Source organism: Pristiophorus japonicus, chromosome 22 (assembly GCF_044704955.1).
Source record: "Pristiophorus japonicus isolate sPriJap1 chromosome 22, sPriJap1.hap1, whole genome shotgun sequence".
In the NCBI taxonomy this organism is placed as follows: domain Eukaryota; kingdom Metazoa; phylum Chordata; class Chondrichthyes; family Pristiophoridae; genus Pristiophorus; species Pristiophorus japonicus.
In genome coordinates this window covers 35,677,316-35,703,614 of record NC_091998.1, presented here as the reverse complement: position 1 = coordinate 35,703,614, position 26,299 = coordinate 35,677,316, and the positions used below count along the sequence as shown (strand labels likewise).

At 41.8% G+C, this 26,299-nt stretch overlaps 9 protein-coding genes across 9 annotated transcripts; all 9 read left to right on the top strand.

Moving 5' to 3' along the window:
• Positions 1–1,817: 1,817 nt before the first annotated feature.
• LOC139234810 (clumping factor A-like) lies at positions 1,818–2,285 on the top strand (the record flags this gene model as incomplete). The annotated part of the gene is made up of 1 exon (XM_070865506.1): positions 1,818–2,285. A coding segment is annotated over one exon (468 nt), but the record flags the coding sequence as incomplete, so codon positions are not given.
• Positions 2,286–4,501: 2,216 nt separating this feature from the next.
• Positions 4,502–5,491, top strand: LOC139234603 (clumping factor A-like). Its single transcript, XM_070865291.1, has one exon. The coding sequence runs from the start codon at positions 4,502–4,504 to the stop codon at positions 5,489–5,491; it is 990 nt and encodes a 329-aa protein (XP_070721392.1).
• Positions 5,492–7,143: 1,652 nt separating this feature from the next.
• On the top strand, positions 7,144–8,187 carry LOC139234601 (clumping factor A-like). The gene has a single exon (XM_070865290.1). The coding sequence runs from the start codon at positions 7,144–7,146 to the stop codon at positions 8,185–8,187; it is 1,044 nt and encodes a 347-aa protein (XP_070721391.1).
• A 575-nt stretch (positions 8,188–8,762) lies between these two features.
• LOC139234600 (clumping factor A-like) lies at positions 8,763–9,428 on the top strand. Its single transcript, XM_070865289.1, has one exon. It carries the CDS (start codon positions 8,763–8,765, stop codon positions 9,426–9,428), a length of 666 nt encoding a protein of 221 aa, XP_070721390.1.
• Positions 9,429–12,968: 3,540 nt separating this feature from the next.
• LOC139234599 (clumping factor A-like) lies at positions 12,969–14,024 on the top strand (the record flags this gene model as incomplete). Its single annotated transcript, XM_070865288.1, has 1 exon — positions 12,969–14,024. A coding segment is annotated over exon 1 (1,056 nt), but the record flags the coding sequence as incomplete, so codon positions are not given.
• A 934-nt stretch (positions 14,025–14,958) lies between these two features.
• LOC139234598 (clumping factor A-like) lies at positions 14,959–16,367 on the top strand (the record flags this gene model as incomplete). The annotated part of the gene is made up of 2 exons (XM_070865287.1): positions 14,959–15,879; positions 16,353–16,367. Coding segments are annotated over 2 exons (936 nt in total), but the record flags the coding sequence as incomplete, so codon positions are not given.
• Positions 16,368–16,438: 71 nt separating this feature from the next.
• Positions 16,439–21,943, top strand: LOC139234597 (uro-adherence factor A-like). The gene is made up of 4 exons (XM_070865286.1): positions 16,439–17,363; positions 18,685–19,521; positions 20,286–21,166; positions 21,929–21,943. Exons 1-4 carry the CDS (start codon positions 16,439–16,441, stop codon positions 21,941–21,943), a joined length of 2,658 nt encoding a protein of 885 aa, XP_070721387.1.
• A 172-nt stretch (positions 21,944–22,115) lies between these two features.
• LOC139234811 (clumping factor A-like) lies at positions 22,116–23,267 on the top strand (the record flags this gene model as incomplete). Its single annotated transcript, XM_070865507.1, has 1 exon — positions 22,116–23,267. A coding segment is annotated over one exon (1,152 nt), but the record flags the coding sequence as incomplete, so codon positions are not given.
• A 175-nt stretch (positions 23,268–23,442) lies between these two features.
• On the top strand, positions 23,443–24,868 carry LOC139234596 (clumping factor A-like; the record flags this gene model as incomplete). The annotated part of the gene is made up of 2 exons (XM_070865285.1): positions 23,443–23,504; positions 24,289–24,868. Coding segments are annotated over exons 1-2 (642 nt in total), but the record flags the coding sequence as incomplete, so codon positions are not given.
• Positions 24,869–26,299: the final 1,431 nt, after the last annotated feature.

The following is a 26,299-nucleotide window of genomic DNA, read 5'->3' as shown; positions in this document are numbered from 1 at the left end:
GTAACTGACAATGATCCTGTAACTGACAATGATCCTGTAACTGGCAGTGATCCTGTAACGGACAATGATCCTGTATCGGACAGTGATCCTGTAACTGACAATGATCCTGTCAGGGAAATTCATCCGGTAATGGACAGTGATCCTGTAACGGACAGTGATCCTATAATGGACAATGATCCTGTAACGGACAATGATCCTGTAACCGACAGTGAACCTGTAACTGAAAATGATCCTGAACTGGACAATGATCCTGTAACTGACAGTGATCCTGCAACAGACAATGATCCTTTAACGGACAGTGATCCTGTAACTGACATTGATCCTGTAACGGAAATTTATCCTGTAACAGACAGTGATCCTGTAACAGACAGTGAACATGTAATTTACCAATGATCCTGTAACTGACAATGATCCTGTAACTGACAATGATCCTTTAATGGACAATGATCCTGTGACTGAGAATGATCGGGTAACTTTCAATGATCCTGCAACTGACAATGATCCCGTAACGGACAGTGATCCTGTAAATGACAATGATCCTGTAACCGACAGTGATCCTGTAACTGACAGTGATCCTGCAACTGACAGTTATCCTGCAACTGACAATGATCCTGTAAAAGACAATGATCCTGTAACTGTCAATGATCCTGTAACTCACAAGGATCCTGTAAAGGACAGTGTACCTGTAACTGACAATAATCTTGTAACTGACAATGATCCAGCAAAGGACAATGATCCTGAAAAGGACAATGATCCTGTAACTGACAATGATCCTGTAACGGACAGTAATCCTTCAACTGGCAATGATCCTGTAACTGAAAATGATCCTGTAACTGACAGTGATCCTGTAACTGACAGTGATCCTGTAACTGACAATGATCCTGTAACTGTCAATGATCCTGTAACTCACAAGGATCCTGTAACGGACAGTGATCATGTAACTGACAATGATCCTGTAACTGACAATGATCCTGTAACGGACAAATATCTTGTAACTGAACATGACTCTTTTAACAGACAATGATCCTGTAACGGACAGTGATCCTGTAACTGACAGTGATCCTGTGACTGACAATGATTCTGTAACTGACAATGATCCTGTAACGGACAAATATCTTGTAACTGAACATGACTCTTTTAACAGACAATGATCCTGTAACGGACAGTGATCCTGTAACTGACAATGATCCTGTAACTGACAATGATCCTGCAACTGACAATGATCCTGTAACGGACAGTGATCCTGTAACTGACAATGATCCTGCAACAGACAATGATCCTTTAACGGACAGTGATCCTGCAACTGACAATGATCCTGCAACGAAAATTCATCCTGTAACAGACAGTGATCCTGTAACGGACAGTGATCCTTTTATGGACAATGATCCTGTAATGGACAATGATCCTGTAACTGACAATGATCCTTTAACGGACAATGATCCTGTTACAGACAATGATCCTGTAACAGACAGTGATCGTGAAATGGACAGTGATCCTGTAACTGATAGTGATCATGTGATGGAAAATGATCCTGTAACTGAAAATGATCCTGTATCGGACAATGATCCGGTAACTGACCGTGATCTGGAACTGACAATGATCCTATAATGGACAGTGATCCTGTAACTGACAATTATCCTGTAACGGACAATGATCCTATAACGGACAATCATCTTGTAACTGACAATGATCCTGTAATGGACAGTAATGCTGTAACCGACAGTGATCCTCTCACTGACAATGATCCTGCAATGGACAATGATCCTGCAACGGACAGTAATCCTGTAACTGACAATGATCATGTAACGGACAATGATCCTGTAACGGAAAATGATCCTGTAACAGACAGTGATCCTGTAACTGACAATGATCCTGCAACTGACAATGATCCTGTAGTGGACAGTGAACCTGTAACTGACAATGATCCTGTAACTGACAATGATCCTGTAATGGACAGTAATGCTGTAACCGACAGTGATCCTCTCACTGACAATGATCCTGCAATGGACAATGATCCTGCAACGGACAGTGATCCTGTAACTGACAGTGATCCTGTAACGGACAGTGATCCTATAACGGACAATGATCCTGTCACAGACAGTGATCCTGTAACTGACAATGATCCTGCAACTGAAAATGATCCTGGAATTGACAATGATCCTGTATCTGACAATGATCCTGCAACGGACAATGATCTTGTAACGGACAATGATCCTGTAATGGACAATGAACCTGTCACGGACAATGATCCTGTAATGGACAATGATCCTGTAACAGACAGTGATCCTGTAACTGAAAATGATCCTGCAACTGACAATGATCCTGTAACGGACAATGATCCTGTAACTGGCAGTGATCCTGAAACTGACAATGATCCTGTAATGGACAATGATCCTGAAACTGACAATGATCCTGCAACTGACAATGATCCTGTAATGGACAATGATCCTGTAACTGACAGTCATCCTGTAACAGACAATGACCCTGTAACAGAAAGTGATTCTGTAACTGACAATGATCCTGCAACTGACAATGATCCTGTAATGGACAATGATCTCGTAATGGACATGATCCTGTAATGGACAATGATCATGTAATGGACAGTGATTCAGTAACTGAAAATGATTCTCTAACTGACAACGATCCTGTAACTGACAATGATCCTGTAACTGGTAGTGATCCCGTAACTGACAATGATCCTGTAACGGACAATGATCCTGTATCGGACAGTGATCCTGTAACTGACAATGATCCTGTCAGGGAAATTTATCGTGTAATGGACAGTGATCCTGTAACGGACAGTGATCCTGTAACGGACAGTGATCCTATAATGGACAATGATCCTGTCACGGACAGTGATCCTGTAACTGACAATGATCCTGTAACTGACAATGATCCTGGAACGGACAATGATCCTGTAACTGACAATGATCCTGTAACAGACAGTGATCATGTAACTGACAATGATCATGCAACTGACAATGATCCTGTAATGGACAGTGATCATGTAACTGACAATGATCCTGTAACAGACAGTGATCCTGTAACTGACAATGATCCTGTAATGGATAGTGATCCTGTAATGGACACTGATGCTGCAACTGACAGTGATCCTGTAACGGAAAGTGATCCTGTAACTGACAATGATCCTGTAACTGACAGTGATCCTGTAATGGACAATGATCGTGTAACTGAAATGATCATATAATTGACAATGATCCTGTAACTGACAATGATCCTGGAACGGACAGTGATCCTGTAATGGACAATGATCCTGACACGGACAGTGATCCTATAACTGACAATGATCCTATAACTGACAGTGATCCTGTAACTGACAATGATCCTGCAACTGACAATCATCCTGTACTGGACAATCATCCTGCAACAGACAATCATTCTGTAACAAACAATGATCCTGTAACGGAAAGTGATTCTGTAACTGGCAGTGATCCTGCAACTGACAATGATCCTGCAACGGACAGTGATCTGTAACTGACAATGATCCTGTAACAGACAGTGATCCTGCAACTGACAATGATCCTGTAACTGACAATGATCCTGTAATGGACAGTGATCCTGTAACGGACAATGATCCTGCAACTGACAGTGATCCTGTAATGGACAGTGATCCTGCAAATGACAATGATCCTGTAACTGACAGTGATCCTGTAACTGACAATGATCCTGTAAATGACAATGATCCTGTAATGGATAGTGATACTGTAAGGGACACTGATCCTGCAACTGACAGTGATCCTGTAACGGACAGTGATCCTGTAACTGACAATGATCCTGTAACTGACAGTGATCCTGCAACAGACAATGAGACTGCAACTGACAATGTTCCTGCAATTGACAATGATCCTGTAATGGACAGTGATCCTGTAACGGACAATGATCCTAACACGGACAGTGATCCTGCAACTGACAATGATCCTGCAACTGACAATGATCCTGTAACTGACAGTGATCTTGTTACTGACAGTGATCCGATAACTGACAATGATCCTATAACTGACAGTGATCCTGTAACTGACAATGATCCTGCAACTGACAATAATCCTGTAATGGACAATGATCCTGTAACTGACAATCATACTGAAACAGAAAATGATCCTGTAATGGACAGTGATCTTGTAATGACAATGATCCTGTCACAGACAGCGATCCTGTAACTGACAATGATCCTGCAACTGAAAATGATCCTGGAATTGACAATGATCCTGTATCTGACAATGATCCTGCAACGGACAATGATCTTGTAACGGACAATGATCCTGTAATGGACAATGAACCTGTCACGGACAATGATCCTGTAATGGACAATGATCCTGTAACAGACAGTGATCCTGTAACTCAAAATGATCCTGCAACTGACAATGATCCTGTAACGGACAGGGATCCTGTAACTGGCAGTGATCCTGAAACTGACAATGATCCTGTAATGGACAATGATCCTGAAACTGACAATGATCCTGCAACTGACAATGATCCTGTAATGGACAATGATCCTGTAACTGACAGTCATCCTGTAACAGACAATGACCCTGTAACGGAAAATGATTCTGTAACTGACAATGATCCTGCAACTGACAATGATCCTGTAACGGACAATGATCTCGTAATGGACAATGATCCTGTAATGGACAATGATCATGTAATGGACAGTGATTCAGTAACTGAAAATGATTCTCTAACTGACAACGATCCTGTAACTGACAATGATCCTGTAACTGGTAGTGATCCCGTAACTGACAATGATCCTGTAACGGACAATGATCCTGTATCGTACAGTGATCCTGTAACTGACAATAATCCTGTCAGGGAAATTTATCGTGTAATGGACAGTGATCCTGTAACGGACAGTGATCCTATAATGGACAATGATCCTGTCACGGACAGTGATCCTGTAACTGACAATGATCCTGTAATTGACAATGATCCTGTAACAGACAGTGATCATGTAACTGACAATGATCCTGCAACTGACAATGATCCTGTAATGGACAGTGATCATGTAACTGACAATGATCCTGTAACAGACAGTGATCCTGTAACTGACAATGATCCTGTAACTGACAATGATCCTGTAATGGATAGTGATCCTGTAATGGACACTGATCCTGCAACTGACAGTGATCCTGTAACGGAAAGTGATCCTGTAACTGACAATGATCCTGTAACTGACAGTGATCCTGTAATGGACAATGATCGTGTAACTGAAAATGATCCTGTAATTGACAATGATCCTGTAACTGACAATGATCCTGGAACGGACAGTGATCCTGTAATGGACAATGATCCTATAACTGACAGTGATCCTGTAACTGACAATGATCCTGCAACTGACAATCATCCTGTACTGGACAATCATCCTGCAACAGACAATCATTCTGTAACAAACAATGATCCTGTAACGGAAAGCGATTCTGTAACTGGCAGTGATCCTGCAACTGACAATGATCCTGTAACGGACAGTGATCTGTAACTGACAATGATCCTGTAACAGACAGTGATCCTGCAACTGACAATGATCCTGTAACTGACAATGATCCTGTAACAGACAGTGATCATGTAACTGACAATGATCCTGCAACTGACAATGATCCTGTAATGGACAGTGATCATGTAACTGACAATGATCCTGTAACAGACAGTGATCCTGTAACTGACAATGATCCTGTAACTGACAATGATCCTGTAATGGATAGTGATCCTGTAATGGACACTGATCCTGCCACTGACAGTGATCCTGTAACGGAAAGTGATCCTGTAACTGACAATGATCCTGTAACTGACAGTGATCCTGTAATGGACAATGATCGTGTAACTGAAAATGATCATGTAATTGACAATGATCCTGTAACTGACAATGATCCTGGAACGGACAGTGATCCTGTAATGGACAATGATCCTGACACGGACAGTGATCCTATAACTGACAATGATCCTATAACTGACAGTGATCCTGTAACTGACAATGATCCTGCAACTGACAATCATCCTGTACTGGACAATCATCCTGCAACAGACAATCATTCTGTAACAAACAATGATCCTGTAACGGAAAGTGATTCTGTAACTGGCAATGATCCTGCAACTGACAATGATCCTGCAACGGACAGTGATCTGTAACTGACAATGATCCTGTAACAGACAGTGATCCTGCAACTGACAAAGATCCTGTGACTGACACTGATCCTGTAATGGACAGTGATCCTGTAACGGACAATGATCCTGCAACTGACAGTGATCCTGTAATGGACAGTGATCCTGCAAATGACAATGATCCTGTAACTGACAGTGATCCTGTAACTGACAATGATCCTGTAAATGACAATGATCCTGTAATGGATAGTGATACTGTAAGGGACACTGATCCTGCAACTGACAGTGATCCTGTAACGGACAGTGATCCTGTAACTGACAATGATCCTTAACTGACAGTGATCCTGCAACAGACAATGATCCTGCAACTGACAATGTTCCTGCAATTGACAATGATCCTGTAATGGACAGTGATCCTGTAACGGACAATGATCCTAACACGGACAGTGATCCTGCAACTGACAATGATCCTGCAACTGACAATGATCCTGTAACTGACAGTGATCTTGTTACTGACAGTGATCCTATAACTGACAATGATCCTATAACTGACAGTGATCCTGTAACTGACAATGATCCTGCAACTGACAATAATCCTGTAATGGACAATGATCCTGTAACTGACAATCATACTGAAACAGAAAATGATCCTAACACGGACAGTGATCTTGTAATGACAATGATCCTGTCACAGACAGCGATCCTGTAACTGACAATGATCCTGCAACTGAAAATGATCCTGGAATTGACAATGATCCTGTATCTGACAATGATCCTGCAACGGACAATGATCTTGTAACGGACAATGATCCTGTAATGGACAATGAACCTGTCTCGGACAATGATCCTGTAATGGACAATGATCCTGTAACAGACAGTGATCCTGTAACTGAAAATGATCCTGCAACTGACAATGATCCTGTAACGGACAGTGATCCTGTAACTGGCAGTGATCCTGAAACTGACAATGATCCTGTAATGGACAATGATCCTGAAACTGACAATGATCCTGCAACTGACAATGATCCTGTAATGGACAATGATCCTGTAACTGACAGTCATCCTGTAACAGACAATGACCCTGTAACGGAAAATGATTCTGTAACTGACAATGATCCTGCAACTGACAATGATCCTGTAACGGACAATGATCTCGTAATGGACAATGATCCTGGAATGGACAATGATCATGTAATAGACAGTGATTCAGTAACTGAAAATGATTCTCTAACTGACAACGATCCTGTAACTGACAATGATCCTGTAACTGGTAGTGATCCCGTAACTGACAATGATCCTGTAACGGACAATGATCCTGTATCGTACAGTGATCCTGTAACTGACAATAATCCCGTCAGGGAAATTTATCGTGTAATGGACAGTGATCCTGTAATGGACAGTGATCCTATAATGGACAATGATCCTGTCACGGACAGTGATCCTGTAACTGACAATGATCCTGTAACTGACAATGATCCTGGAACGGACAATGATCCTGTAACTGACAATGATCCTGCAACGGACAATGATCCTGTAACAGACAGTGATCATGTAACTGACAATGATCCTGCAACTGACAATGATCCTGTAATGGACAGTGATCATGTAACTGACAATGATCCTGTAACAGACAGTGATCCTGTAACTGACAATGATCCTGTAACTGACAATGATCCTGTAATGGATAGTGATCCTGTAATGGACACTGATCCTGCAACTGACAGTGATCCTGTAACGGAAAGTGATCCTGTAACTGACAATGATCCTGTAACTGACAGTGATCCTGTAATGGACAATGATCGTGTAACTGAAAATGATCCTGTAATTGACAATGATCCTGTAACTGAAAATGATCCTGGAACAGACAGTGATCCTGTAATGGACAATGATCCTGACACGGACAGTGATCCTATAACTGACAATGATCCTATTACTGACAGTGATCCTGTAACTGACAATGATCCTGCAACTGACAATCATCCTGTACTGGACAATGATCCTGTAACTGACAATCATACTGAAACAGAAAATGATCCTGTAATGGACAGTGATCTTGTAATGACAATGATCCTGTAACTGACAATGATCCTGTAACTGACAATGATCCTGTCATGGTAATTCATCCTGTAATGGACAGTGATCCTGTAACGGACAGTGATCCTATAACGGACAATGATCCTGTCACAGACAGTGATCCTGTAACTGACAATGATCCTGCAACTGAAAATGATCCTGGAATTGACAATGATCCTGTATCTGACAATGATCCTGCAACGGACAATGATCTTGCAACGGACAATGATCCTGTAATGGACAATGAACCTGTCACGGACAATGATCCTGTAATGGACAATGATCCTGTAACAGACAGTGATCCTGTAACTGAAAATGATCCTGCAACTGACAATGATCCTGTAACGGACAATGATCCTGTAACTGGCAGTGATCCTGAAACTGACAATGATCCTGTAATGGACAATGATCCTGAAACTGACAATGATCCTGCAACTGACAATGATCCTGTAATGGACAATGATCCTGTAACTGACAGTCATCCTGTAACAGACAATGATCCTGTAACAGAAAGTGATTCTGTAACTGACAATGATCCTGCAACTGACAATGATCCTGTAATGGACAATGATCTCGTAATGGACAATGATCCTGTAATGGACAATGATCATGTAATGGACAGTGATTCAGTAACTGAAAATGATTCTCTAACTGACAACGATCCTGTAACTGACAATGATCCTGTAACTGGTAGTGATCCCGTAACTGACAATGATCCTGTAACGGACAATGATCCTGTATCGGACAGTGATCCTGTAACTGACAATGATCCTGTCAGGGAAATTTATCGTGTAATGGACAGTGATCCTGTAACGGACAGTGATCCTGTAACGGACAGTGATCCTATAATGGACAATGATCCTGTCACGGACAGTGATCCTGTAACTGACAATGATCCTGTAACTGACAATGATCCTGGAACGGACAATGATCCTGTAACTGACAATGATCCTGCAACGGACAATGATCCTGTAACAGACAGTGATCATGTAACTGACAATGATCCTGCAACTGACAATGATCCTGTAATGGACAGTGATCATGTAACTGACAATGATCCTGTAACAGACAGTGATCCTGTAACTGACAATGATCCTGTAATGGATAGTGATCCTGTAATGGACACTGATGCTGCAACTGACAGTGATCCTGTAACGGAAAGTGATCCTGTAACTGACAATGATCCTGTAACTGACAGTGATCCTGTAATGGACAATGATCGTGTAACTGAAATGATCATATAATTGACAATGATCCTGTAACTGACAATGATCCTGGAACGGACAGTGATCCTGTAATGGACAATGATCCTGACACGGACAGTGATCCTATAACTGACAATGATCCTATAACTGACAGTGATCCTGTAACTGACAATGATCCTGCAACTGACAATCATCCTGTACTGGACAATCATCCTGCAACAGACAATCATTCTGTAACAAACAATGATCCTGTAACGGAAAGTGATTCTGTAACTGGCAGTGATCCTGCAACTGACAATGATCCTGCAACGGACAGTGATCTGTAACTGACAATGATCCTGTAACAGACAGTGATCCTGCAACTGACAATGATCCTGTAACTGACAATGATCCTGTAATGGACAGTGATCCTGTAACGGACAATGATCCTGCAACTGACAGTGATCCTGTAATGGACAGTGATCCTGCAAATGACAATGATCCTGTAACTGACAGTGATCCTGTAACTGACAATGATCCTGTAAATGACAATGATCCTGTAATGGATAGTGATACTGTAAGGGACACTGATCCTGCAACTGACAGTGATCCTGTAACGGACAGTGATCCTGTAACTGACAATGATCCTGTAACTGACAGTGATCCTGCAACAGACAATGAGACTGCAACTGACAATGTTCCTGCAATTGACAATGATCCTGTAATGGACAGTGATCCTGTAACGGACAATGATCCTAACACGGACAGTGATCCTGCAACTGACAATGATCCTGCAACTGACAATGATCCTGTAACTGACAGTGATCTTGTTACTGACAGTGATCCGATAACTGACAATGATCCTATAACTGACAGTGATCCTGTAACTGACAATGATCCTGCAACTGACAATAATCCTGTAATGGACAATGATCCTGTAACTGACAATCATACTGAAACAGAAAATGATCCTGTAATGGACAGTGATCTTGTAATGACAATGATCCTGTCACAGACAGCGATCCTGTAACTGACAATGATCCTGCAACTGAAAATGATCCTGGAATTGACAATGATCCTGTATCTGACAATGATCCTGCAACGGACAATGATCTTGTAACGGACAATGATCCTGTAATGGACAATGAACCTGTCACGGACAATGATCCTGTAATGGACAATGATGCTGTAACAGACAGTGATCCTGTAACTCAAAATGATCCTGCAACTGACAATGATCCTGTAACGGACAGTGATCCTGTAACTGGCAGTGATCCTGAAACTGACAATGATCCTGTAATGGACAATGATCCTGAAACTGACAATGATCCTGCAACTGACAATGATCCTGTAATGGACAATGATCCTGTAACTGACAGTCATCCTGTAACAGACAATGACCCTGTAACAGAAAGTGATTCTGTAACTGACAATGATCCTGCAACTGACAATGATCCTGTAATGGACAATGATCTCGTAATGGACATGATCCTGTAATGGACAATGATCATGTAATGGACAGTGATTCAGCAACTGAAAATGATTCTCTAACTGACAACGATCCTGTAACTGACAATGATCCTGTAACTGGTAGTGATCCCGTAACTGACAATGATCCTGTAACGGACAATGATCCTGTATCGTACAGTGATCGTGTAACTGACAATAATCCTGTCAGGGAAATTTATCGTGTAATGGACAGTGATCCTGTAACGGACAGTGATCCTATAATGGACAATGATCCTGTCACGGACAGTGATCCTGTAACTGACAATGATCCTGCAACTGACAATGATCCTGCAACGGACAATGATCCTGTAACAGACAGTGATCATGTAACTGACAATGATCCTGCAACTGACAATGATCCTGTAACTGACAATGATCCTGTAACAGACAGTGATCATGTAACTGACAATGATCCTGCAACTGACAATGATCCTGTAATGGACAGTGATCATGTAATTGACAATGATCCTGTAACAGACAGTGATCCTGTAACTGACAATGATCCTGTAACTGACAATGATCCTGTAATGGATAGTGATCCTGTAATGGACACTGATCCTGCCACTGACAGTGATCCTGTAACGGAAAGTGATCCTGTAACTGACAATGATCCTGTAACTGACAGTGATCCTGTAATGGACAATGATCGTGTAACTGAAAATGATCATGTAATTGACAATGATCCTGTAACTGACAATGATCCTGGAACGGACAGTGATCCTGTAATGGACAATGATCCTGACACGGACAGTGATCCTATAACTGACAATGATCCTATAACTGACAGTGATCCTGTAACTGACAATGATCCTGCAACTGACAATCATCCTGTACTGGACAATCATCCTGCAACAGACAATCATTCTGTAACAAACAATGATCCTGTAACGGAAAGTGATTCTGTAACTGGAAATGATCCTGCAACTGACAATGATCCTGCAACGGACAGTGATCTGTAACTGACAATGATCCTGTAACAGACAGTGATCCTGCAACTGACAAAGATCCTGTGACTGACACTGATCCTGTAATGGACAGTGATCCTGTAACGGACAATGATCCTGCAACTGACAGTGATCCTGTAATGGACAGTGATCCTGCAAATGACAATGATCCTGTAACTGACAGTGATCCTGTAACTGACAATGATCCTGTAAATGACAATGATCCTGTAATGGATAGTGATACTGTAAGGGACACTGATCCTGCAACTGACAGTGATCCTGTAACGGACAGTGATCCTGTAACTGACAATGATCCTGTAACTGACAGTGATCCTGCAACAGACAATGATCCTGCAACTGACAATGTTCCTGCAATTGACAATGATCCTGTAATGGACAGTGATCCTGTAACGGACAATGATCCTAACACGGACAGTGATCCTGCAACTGACAATGATCCTGCAACTGACAATGATCCTGTAACTGACAGTGATCTTGTTACTGACAGTGATCCGATAACTGACAATGATCCTATAACTGACAGTGATCCTGTAACTGACAATGATCCTGCAACTGACAATAATCCTGTAATGGACAATGATCCTGTAACTGACAATCATACTGAAACAGAAAATGATCCTGTAATGGACAGTGATCTTGTAATGACAATGATCCTGTCACAGACAGCGATCCTGTAACTGACAATGATCCTGCAACTGAAAATGATCCTGGAATTGACAATGATCCTGTATCTGACAATGATCCTGCAACGGACAATGATCTTGTAACGGACAATGATCCTGTAATGGACAATGAACCTGTCTCGGACAATGATCCTGTAATGGACAATGATCCTGTAACAGACAGTGATCCTGTAACTGAAAATGATCCTTCAACTGACAATGATCCTGTAACGGACAATGATCCTGTAACTGGCAGTGATCCTGAAACTGACAATGATCCTGTAATGGACAATGATCCTGAAACTGACAATGATCCTGCAACTGACAATGATCCTGTAATGGACAATGATCCTGTAACTGACAGTCATCCTGTAACAGACAATGACCCTGTAACGGAAAGTGATTCTGTAACTGACAATGATCCTGCAACTGACAATGATCCTGTAACGGACAATGATCTCGTAATGGACAATGATCCTGTAACGGACAATGATCTCGTAATGGACAATGATCCTGTAATGGACAATGATCATGTAATGGACAGTGATTCAGTAACTGAAAATGATTCTCTAACTGACAACGATCCTTTAACTGACAATGATCCTGTAACTGGTAGCGATCCCGTAACTGACAATGATCCTGTAACGGACAATGATCCTGTATCGGACAGTGATCCTGTAACTGACAATAATCCTGTCAGGGAAATTTATCGTGTAATGGACAGTGATCCTGTAACGGACAGTGATCCTATAATGGACAATGATCCTGTCACGGACAGTGATCCTGTAACTGACAATGATCCTGTAACTGACAATGATCCTGGAACGGACAATGATCCTGTAACTGACAATGATCCTGCAACGGACAATGATCCTGTAACAGACAGTGATCATGTAACTGACAATAATCCTGCAACTGACAATGATCCTGTAATGGACAGTGATCATGTAACTGACAATGATCCTGTAACAGACAGTGATCCTGTAACTGACAATGATCCTGTAACTGACAATGATCCTGTAATGGATAGTGATCCTGTAATGGACACTGATCCTGCAACTGACAGTGATCCTGTAACTGAAAATGAACCTGTAATTGACAATGATCCTGTAACTGACAATGATCCTGGAACAGACAGTGATCCTGTAATGGACAATGATCCTGTCACGGACAGTGATCCTGTAACTGACAATGATCCTGTAACTGACAATGATCCTGGAACGGACAATGATCCTGTAACTGACAATGATCCTGCAACGGACAATGATCCTGTAACAGACAGTGATCATGTAACTGACAATGATCCTGCAACTGACAATGATCCTGTAATGGACAGTGATCATGTAACTGACAATGATCCTGTAACAGACAGTGATCCTGTAACTGACAATGATCCTGTAACTGACAATGATCCTGTAATGGATAGTGATCCTGTAATGGACACTGATCCTGCAACTGACAGTGATCCTGTAATGGAAAGTGATCCTGTAACTGACAATGATCCTGTAACTGACAGTGATCCTGTAATGGACAATGATCGTGTAACTGAAAATGATCCTGTAATTGACAATGATCCTGTAACTGACAATGATCCTGGAACGGACAGTGATCCTGTAATGGACAATGATCCTGACACGGACAGTGATCCTATAACTGACAATGATCCTATAACTGACAGTGATCCTGTAACTGACAATGATCCTGCAACTGACAATCATCCTGTACTGGACAATCATCCTGCAACAGACAATCATTCTGTAACAAACAATGATCCTGTAACGGAAAGTGATTCTGTAACTGGCAGTGATCCTGCAACTGACAATGATCCTGTAATGGAGAGTGATCTGTAACTGACAATGATCCTGTAACAGACAGTGATCCTGCAACTGACAATGATCCTGTAACTGACAATGATCCTGTAATGGACAGTGATCCTGTAACGGACAATGATCCTGCAACTGACAGTGATCCTGTAATGGACAGTGATCCTGCAAATGACAATGATCCTGTAACTGACAGTGATCCTGTAACTGACAATGATCCTGTAAATGACAATGATCCTGTAATGGATAGTGATACTGTAAGGGACACTGATCCTGCAACTGACAGTGATCCTGTAACGGACAGTGATCCTGTAACTGACAATGATCCTGGAACGGACAGTGATCCTGTAATGGACAATGATCCTGACACGGACAGTGATCCTATAACTGACAATGATCCTATAACTGACAGTGATCCTGTAACTGACAATGATCCTGCAACTGACAATCATCCTGTACTGGACAATCATCCTGCAACAGACAATCATTCTGTAACAAACAATGATCCTGTAACGGAAAGTGATTCTGTAACTGGCAGTGATCCTGCAACTGACAATGATCCTGTAACGGACAGTGATCTGTAACTGACAATGATCCTGTAACAGACAGTGATCCTGCAACTGACAATGATCCTGTAACTGACAATGATCCTGTAATGGACAGTGATCCTGTAACGGACAATGATCCTGCAACTGACAGTGATCCTGTAATGGACAGTGATCCTGCAAATGACAATGATCCTGTAACTGACAGTGATCCTGTAACTGACAATGATCCTGTAAATGACAATGATCCTGTAATGGATAGTGATACTGTAAGGGACACTGATCCTGCAACTGACAGTGATCCTGTAACGGACAGTGATCCTGTAACTGACAATGATCCTGTAACTGACAGTGATCCTGCAATAGACAATGATCCTGCAACTGACAATGTTCCTGCAATTGACAATGATCCTGTAATGGACAGTGATCCTGTAACGGACAATGATCCTAACACGGACAGTGATCCTGCAACTGACAAAGATCCTGTGACTGACACTGATCCTGTAATGGACAGTGATCCTGTAACGGACAATGATCCTGCAACTGACAGTGATCCTGTAATGGACAGTGATCCTGCAAATGACAATGATCCTGTAACTGACAGTGATCCTGTAACTGACAATGATCCTGTAAATGACAATGATCCTGTAATGGATAGTGATACTGTAAGGGACACTGATCCTGCAACTGACAGTGATCCTGTAACGGACAGTGATCCTGTAACTGACAATGATCCTGTAACTGACAGTGATCCTGCAACAGACAATGATCCTGCAACTGACAATGTTCCTGCAATTGACAATGATCCTGTAATGGACAGTGATCCTGTAACGGACAATGATCCTAACACGGACAGTGATCCTGCAACTGACAATGATCCTGCAACTGACAATGATCCTGTAACTGACAGTGATCTTGTTACTGACAGTGATCCGATAACTGACAATGATCCTATAACTGACAGTGATCCTGTAACTGACAATGATCCTGCAACTGACAATAATCCTGTAATGGACAATGATCCTGTAACTGACAATCATACTGAAACAGAAAATGATCCTGTAATGGACAGTGATCTTGTAATGACAATGATCCTGTCACAGACAGCGATCCTGTAACTGACAATGATCCTGCAACTGAAAATGATCCTGGAATTGACAATGATCCTGTATCTGACAATGATCCTGCAACGGACAATGATCTTGTAACGGACAATGATCCTGTAATGGACAATGAACCTGTCTCGGACAATGATCCTGTAATGGACAATGATCCTGTAACAGACAGTGATCCTGTAACTGAAAATGATCCTGCAACTGACAATGATCCTGTAACGGACAATGATCCTGTAACTGGCAGTGATCCTGAAACTGACAATGATCCTGTAATGGACAATGATCCTGAAACTGACAATGATCCTGCAACTGACAATGATCCTGTAATGGACAATGATCCTGTAACTGACAGTAATTTGTAACAGACAATGACCCTGTAACGGAAAGTGATTCTGTAACTGACAATGATCCTGCAACTGACAATGATCCTGTAACGGACAATGATCTCGTAATGGACAATGATCCTGTAACGGACAATGATCTCGTAATGGACAATGATCCTGTAATGGACAATGATCATGTAATGGACAGTGATTCAGTAACTGAAAATGATTCTCTAACTGACAACGATCCTTTAACTGACAATGATCCTGTAACTGGTAGCGATCCCGTAACTGACAATGATCCTGTAACGGACAATGATCCTGTATCGGACAGTGATCCTGTAACTGACAATAATCCTGTCAGGGAAATTTATCGTGTAATGGACAGTGATCCTGTAACGGACAGTGATCCTATAATGGACAATGATCCTGTCACGGACAGTGATCCTGTAACTGACAATGATCCTGTAACTGACAATGATCCTGGAACGGACAATGATCCTGTAACTGACAATGATCCTGCAACGGACAATGATCCTGTAACAGACAGTGATCATGTAACTGACAATGATCCTGCAACTGACAATGATCCTGTAATGGACAGTGATCATGTAACTGACAATGATCCTGTAACAGACAGTGATCCTGTAACTGACAATGATCCTGTAACTGACAATGATCCTGTAATGGATAGTGATCCTGTAATGGACACTGATCCTGCAACTGACAGTGATCCTGTAATGGAAAGTGATCCTGTAACTGACAATGATCCTGTAACTGACAGTGATCCTGTAATGGACAATGATCGTGTAACTGAAAATGATCCTGTAATTGACAATGATCCTGTAACTGACAATGATCCTGGAACGGACAGTGATCCTGTAATGGACAATGATCCTGACACGGACAGTGATCCTATAACTGACAATGATCCTATAACTGACAGTGATCCTGTAACTGACAATGATCCTGCAACTGACAATCATCCTGTACTGGACAATCATCCTGCAACAGACAATCATTCTGTAACAAACAATGATCCTGTAACGGAAAGTGATTCTGTAACTGGCAGTGATCCTGCAACTGACAATGATCCTGTAATGGAGAGTGATCTGTAACTGACAATGATCCTGTAACAGACAGTGATCCTGCAACTGACAATGATCCTGTAACTGACAATGATCCTGTAATGGACAGTGATCCTGTAACGGACAATGATCCTGCAACTGACAGTGATCCTGTAATGGACAGTGATCCTGCAAATGACAATGATCCTGTAACTGACAGTGATCCTGTAACTGACAATGATCCTGTAAATGACAATGATCCTGTAATGGATAGTGATACTGTAAGGGACACTGATCCTGCAACTGACAGTGATCCTGTAACGGACAGTGATCCTGTAACTGACAATGATCCTGGAACGGACAGTGATCCTGTAATGGACAATGATCCTGACACGGACAGTGATCCTATAACTGACAATGATCCTATAACTGACAGTGATCCTGTAACTGACAATGATCCTGCAACTGACAATCATCCTGTACTGGACAATCATCCTGCAACAGACAATCATTCTGTAACAAACAATGATCCTGTAACGGAAAGTGATTCTGTAACTGGCAGTGATCCTGCAACTGACAATGATCCTGTAACGGACAGTGATCTGTAACTGACAATGATCCTGTAACAGACAGTGATCCTGCAACTGACAATGATCCTGTAACTGACAATGATCCTGTAATGGACAGTGATCCTGTAACGGACAATGATCCTGCAACTGACAGTGATCCTGTAATGGACAGTGATCCTGCAAATGACAATGATCCTGTAACTGACAGTGATCCTGTAACTGACAATGATCCTGTAAATGACAATGATCCTGTAATGGATAGTGATACTGTAAGGGACACTGATCCTGCAACTGACAGTGATCCTGTAACGGACAGTGATCCTGTAACTGACAATGATCCTGTAACTGACAGTGATCCTGCAACAGACAATGAGACTGCAACTGACAATGTTCCTGCAATTGACAATGATCCTGTAATGGACAGTGATCCTGTAACGGACAATGATCCTAACACGGACAGTGATCCTGCAACTGACAATGATCCTGCAACTGACAATGATCCTGTAACTGACAGTGATCTTGTTACTGACAGTGATCCGATAACTGACAATGATCCTATAACTGACAGTGATCCTGTAACTGACAATGATCCTGCAACTGACAATAATCCTGTAATGGACAATGATCCTGTAACTGACAATCATACTGAAACAGAAAATGATCCTGTAATGGACAATGATCTCGTAATGGACAATGATCCTGTAATGGACAATGATCATGTAATGGACAGTGATTCAGTAACTGAAAATGATCCTGTAACTGACAACGATCCTGTAACTGACAATGATCCTGTAACTGGTAGTGATCCCGTAACTGACAATGATCCTGTAACGGACAATGATCCTGTATCAGACAGTGATCCTGTAACTGACAATGATCCTGTCAGGGAAATTTATCGTGTAATGGACAGTGATCCTGTAACGGACAGTGATCCTATAATGGACAATGATCCTGTCACGGACAGTGATCCTGTAACTGACAATGATCCTGTAACTGACAATGATCCTGGAACGGACAATGATCCTGTAACTGACAATGATCCTGCAACGGACAATGATCCTGTAACAGACAGTGATCATGTAACTGACAATGATCCTGCAACTGACAATGATCCTGTAATGGACAGTGATCATGTAACTGACAATGATCCTGTAACAGACAGTGATCCTGTAACTGACAATGATCCTGTAACTGACAATGATCCTGTAATGGATAGTGATCCTGTAATGGACACTGATCCTGCAACTGACAGTGATCCTGTAATGGAAAGTGATCCTGTAACTGACAATGATCCTGTAACTGACAGTGATCCTGTAATGGACAATGATCGTGTAACTGAAAATGATCCTGTAATTGACAATGATCCTGTAACTGACAATGATCCTGGAACGGACAGTGATCCTGTAATGGACAATGATCCTGACACGGACAGTGATCCTATAACTGACAATGATCCTATAACTGACAGTGATCCTGTAACTGACAATGATCCTGCAACTGACAATCATCCTGTACTGGACAATCATCCTGCAACAGACAATCATTCTGTAACAAACAATGATCCTGTAACGGAAAGTGATTCTGTAACTGGCAGTGATCCTGCAACTGACAATGATCCTGTAACGGACAGTGATCTGTAACTGACAATGATTCTGTAACAGACAGTGATCCTGCAACTGACAATGATCCTGTAACTGACAATGATCCTGTAACAGACAGTGATCATGTAACGGACAATGATCCTGCAACTGACAGTGATCCTGTAATGGACAGTGATCTTGCAAATGACAATGATCCTGTAACTGACAGTGATCCTGTAACTGACAATGATCCTGTAAATGACAATGATCCTGTAATGGATAGTGATACTGTAAGGGACACTGATCCTGCAACTGACAGTGATCCTGTAACGGACAGTGATCCTGTAACTGACAATGATCCTGGAACTGACAGTGATCCTGCAACAGACAATGATCCTGCAACTGACAATGTTCCTGCAATTGACAATGATCCTGTAATGGACAGTGATCCTGTAACGGACAATGATCCTAACACGGACAGTGATTGTGCAACTGACAATGATCCTGCAACTGACAATGATCCTGTAACTGACAGTGATCTTGTTACTGACAGTGATCCGATAACTGACAATGATCCTATAACTGACAGTGATCTTGTAACTGACAATGATCCTGCAACTGACAATAATCCTGTAATGGACAATGATCCTGTAACTGACAATCATGCTGAAACAGAAAATGATCCTGTAATGGACAATGATCTCGTAATGGACAATGATCCTGTAATGGACAATGATCATGTAATGGACAGTGATTCAGTAACTGAAAATGATCCTGTAACTGACAACGATCCTGTAACTGACAATGATCCTGTAACTGGTAGTGATCCCGTAACTGACAATGATCCTGTAACGGACAATGATCCTGTATCAGACAGTGATCCTGTAACTGACAATGATCCTGTCAGGGAAATTTATCGTGTAATGGACAGTGATCCTGTAACGGACAGTGATCCTATAATGGACAATGATCCTGTCACGGACAGTGATCCTGTAACTGACAATGATCCTGTAACTGACAATGATCCTGGAACGGACAATGATCCTGTAACTGACAATGATCCTGCAACGGACAATGATCCTGTAACAGACAGTGATCATGTAACTGACAATGATCCTGCAACTGACAATGATCCTGTAATGGACAGTGATCATGTAACTGACAATGATCCTGTAACAGACAGTGATCCTGTAACTGACAATGATCCTGTAACTGACAATGATCCTGTAATGGATAGTGATCCTGTAATGGACACTGATCCTGCAACTGACAGTGATCCTGTAATGGAAAGTGATCCTGTAACTGACAATGATCCTGTAACTGACAGTGATCCTGTAATGGACAATGATCGTGTAACTGAAAATGATCCTGTAATTGACAATGATCCTGTAACTGACAATGATCCTGGAACGGACAGTGATCCTGTAATGGACAATGATCCTGACACGGACAGTGATCCTATAACTGACAATGATCCTATAACTGACAGTGATCCTGTAACTGACAATGATCCTGCAACTGACAATCATCCTGTACTGGACAATCATCCTGCAACAGACAATCATTCTGTAACAAACAATGATCCTGTAACGGAAAGTGATTCTGTAACTGGCAGTGATCCTGCAACTGACAATGATCCTGTAACGGACACTGATCTGTAACTGAGAATGATCCTGTAACAGACAGTGATCCTGCAACTGACAATGATCCTGTAACTGACAATGATCCTGTAACAGACAGTGATCATGTAACGGACAATGATCCTGCAACTGACAGTGATCCTGTAATGGACAGTGATCCTGCAAATGACAATGATCCTGTAACTGACAGTGATCCTGTAACTGACAATGATCCTGTAAATGACAATGATCCTGTAATGGACAGTGATCCTGTAACGGACAATGATCCTAACACGGACAGTGATCCTGCAACTGACAATGATCCTGCAACTGACAATGATCCTGTAACTGACAATGATCCTGTAATGGACAGTGATCCTGTAACGGACAATGATCCTGCAACTGACAGTGATCCTGTAATGGACAGTGATCCTGCAAATGACAATGATCCTGTAACTGACAGTGATCCTGTAACTGACAATGATCCTGTAAATGACAATGATCCTGTAATGGATAGTGATACTGTAAGGGACACTGATCCTGCAACTGACAGTGATCCTGTAATGGACAGTGATCCTGTAACTGACAATGATCCTGGAACGGACAGTGATCCTGTAATGGACAATGATCCTGACACGGACAGTGATCCTATAACTGACAATGATCCTATAACTGACAGTGATCCTGTAACTGACAATGATCCTGCAACTGACAATCATCCTGTACTGGACAATCATCCTGCAACAGACAATCATTCTGTAACAAACAATGATCCTGTAACAGAAAGTGATTCTGTAACTGGCAGTGATCCTGCAACTGACAATGATCCTGTAACGGACAGTGATCTGTAACTGACAATGATCCTGTAACAGACAGTGATCCTGCAACTGACAATGATCCTGTAACTGACAATGATCCTGTAATGGACAGTGATCCTGTAACGGACAATGATCCTGCAACTGACAGTGATCCTGTAATGGACAGTGATCCTGCAAATGACAATGATCCTGTAACTGACAGTGATCCTGTAACTGACAATGATCCTGTAAATGACAATGATCCTGTAATGGATAGTGATACTGTAAGGGACACTGATCCTGCAACTGACAGTGATCCTGTAACGGACAGTGATCCTGTAACTGACAATGATCCTGTAACTGACAGTGATCCTGCAACAGACAATGAGACTGCAACTGACAATGTTCCTGCAATTGACAATGATCCTGTAATGGACAGTGATCCTGTAACGGACAATGATCCTAACACGGACAGTGATCCTGCAACTGACAATGATCCTGCAACTGACAATGATCCTGTAACTGACAGTGATCTTGTTACTGACAGTGATCCGATAACTGACAATGATCCTATAACTGACAGTGATCCTGTAACTGACAATGATCCTGCAACTGACAATAATCCTGTAATGGACAATGATCCTGTAACTGACAATCATACTGAAACAGAAAATGATCCTGTAATGGACAATGATCTCGTAATGGACAATGATCCTGTAATGGACAATGATCATGTAATGGACAGTGATTCAGTAACTGAAAATGATCCTGTAACTGACAACGATCCTGTAACTGACAATGATCCTGTAACTGGTAGTGATCCCGTAACTGACAATGATCCTGTAACGGACAATGATCCTGTATCAGACAGTGATCCTGTAACTGACAATGATCCTGTCAGGGAAATTTATCGTGTAATGGACAGTGATCCTGTAACGGACAGTGATCCTATAATGGACAATGATCCTGTCACGGACAGTGATCCTGTAACTGACAATGATCCTGTAACTGACAATGATCCTGGAACGGACAATGATCCTGTAACTGACAATGATCCTGCAACGGACAATGATCCTGTAACAGACAGTGATCATGTAACTGACAATGATCCTGCAACTGACAATGATCCTGTAATGGACAGTGATCATGTAACTGACAATGATCCTGTAACAGACAGTGATCCTGTAACTGACAATGATCCTGTAACTGACAATGATCCTGTAATGGATAGTGATCCTGTAATGGACACTGATCCTGCAACTGACAGTGATCCTGTAATGGAAAGTGATCCTGTAACTGACAATGATCCTGTAACTGACAGTGATCCTGTAATGGACAATGATCGTGTAACTGAAAATGATCCTGTAATTGACAATGATCCTGTAACTGACAATGATCCTGGAACGGACAGTGATCCTGTAATGGACAATGATCCTGACACGGACAGTGATCCTATAACTGACAATGATCCTATAACTGACAGTGATCCTGTAACTGACAATGATCCTGCAACTGACAATCATCCTGTACTGGACAATCATCCTGCAACAGACAATCATTCTGTAACAAACAATGATCCTGTAACGGAAAGTGATTCTGTAACTGGCAGTGATCCTGCAACTGACAATAATCCTGTAACGGACAGTGATCTGTAACTGACAATGATTCTGTAACAGACAGTGATCCTGCAACTGACAATGATCCTGTAACTGACAATGATCCTGTAACAGACAGTGATCATGTAACGGACAATGATCCTGCAACTGACAGTGATCCTGTAATGGACAGTGATCCTGCAAATGACAATGATCCTGTAACTGACAGTGATCCTGTAACTGACAATGATCCTGTAAATGACAATGATCCTGTAATGGATAGTGATACTGTAAGGGACACTGATCCTGCAACTGACAGTGATCCTGTAACGGACAGTGATCCTGTAACTGACAATGATCCTGTAACTGACAGTGATCCTGCAACAGACAATGATCCTGCAACTGACAATGTTCCTGCAATTGACAATGATCCTGTAATGGACAGTGATCCTGTAACGGACAATGATCCTAACACGGGCAGTGATTGTGCAACTGACAATGATCCTGCAACTGACAATGATCCTGTAACTGACAGTGATCTTGTTACTGACAGTGATCCGATAACTGACAATGATCCTATAACTGACAGTGATCTTGTAACTGACAATGATCCTGCAACTGACAATAATCCTGTAATGGACAATGATCCTGTAACTGACAATCATACTGAAACAGAAAATGATCCTGTAATGGACAATGATCTCGTAATGGACAATGATCCTGTAATGGACAATGATCATGTAATGGACAGTGATTCAGTAACTGAAAATGATCCTGTAACTGACAACGATCCTGTAACTGACAATGATCCTGTAACTGGTAGTGATCCCGTAACTGACAATGATCCTGTAACGGACAATGATCCTGTATCAGACAGTGATCCTGTAACTGACAATGATCCTGTCAGGGAAATTGATCGTGTAATGGACAGTGATCCTGTAACGGACAGTGATCCTATAATGGACAATGATCCTGTCACGGACAGTGATCCTGTAACTGACAATGATCCTGTAACTGACAATGATCCTGGAACGGACAATGATCCTGTAACTGACAATGATCCTGCAACGGACAATGATCCTGTAACAGACAGTGATCATGTAACTGACAATGATCCTGCAACTGACAATGATCCTGTAATGGACAGTGATCATGTAACTGACAATGATCCTGCAACAGACAGTGATCCTGTAACTGACAATGATCCTGTAACTGACAATGATCCTGTAATGGATAGTGATCCTGTAATGGACACTGATCCTGCAACTGACAGTGATCCTGTAATGGAAAGTGATCCTGTAACTGACAATGATCCTGTAACTGACAGTGATCCTGTAATGGACAATGATCGTGTAACTGAAAATGATCCTGTAATTGACAATGATCCTGTAACTGACAATGATCCTGGAACGGACAGTGATCCTGTAATGGACAATGATCCTGACACGGACAGTGATCCTATAACTGACAATGATCCTATAACTGACAGTGATCCTGTAACTGACAATGATCCTGCAACTGACAATCATCCTGTACTGGACAATCATCCTGCAACAGACAATCATTCTGTAACAAACAATGATCCTGTAACGGAAAGTGATTCTGTAACTGGCAGTGATCCTGCAACTGACAATGATCCTGTAACGGACACTGATCTGTAACTGAGAATGATCCTGTAACAGACAGTGATCCTGCAACTGACAATGATCCTGTAACTGACAATGATCCTGTAACAGACAGTGATCATGTAACGGACAATGATCCTGCAACTGACAGTGATCCTGTAATGGACAGTGATCCTGCAAATGACAATGATCCTGTAACTGACAGTGATCCTGTAACTGACAATGATCCTGTAAATGACAATGATCCTGTAATGGACAGTGATACTGTAAGGGACACTGATCCTGCAACTGACAGTGATCCTGTAATGGACAGTGATCCTGTAACTGACAATGATCCTGTAACTGACAGTGATCCTGCAACAGACAATGATCCTGCAACTGACAATGTTCCTGCAATTGACAATGATCCTGTAATGGACAGTGATCCTGTAACGGACAATGATCCTAACACGGACAGTGATCCTGCAACTGACAATGATCCTGCAACTGACAATGATCCTGTAACTGACAGTGATCTTGTTACTGACAGTGATCCGATAACTGACAATGATCCTATAACTGACAGTGATCCTGTAACTGACAATGATCCTGCAACTGACAATAATCCTGTAATGGACAATGATCCTGTAACTAACAATCATCCTGTAACTGACAATGATCCTGTAATTGACAATGATCCTGGAACTGAAAATGATCCTGTAATGGACAGTGATCTTGTAATGACAATGATCCTGTAACTGACAATGATCCTGTAACTGACAATGATCCTGTCAGGGAAATTCATCCTGTAATGGACAGTGATCCTGTAACGGACTGTGATCCTATAATGGACAATGATCCTGTCACAGACAGTGATCCTGTAACTGACAATGATCCTGCAACTGAAAATGATCCTGGAATTGACAATGATCCTGTATCTGACAATGATCCTGCAACGGACAATGATCTTGTAACGGACAATGATCCTGCAATGGACAATGAACATGTCACGGACAATGCTCCTGTAATGGACAATGATCCTGTAACAGACAATGATCCTGTAACTGAAAATGATCCTGCAACTGACAATGATCCTGTAACGGACAGTGATCCTGTAACTGGCAGTGATCCTGAAACTGACAATGATCCTGTAATGGA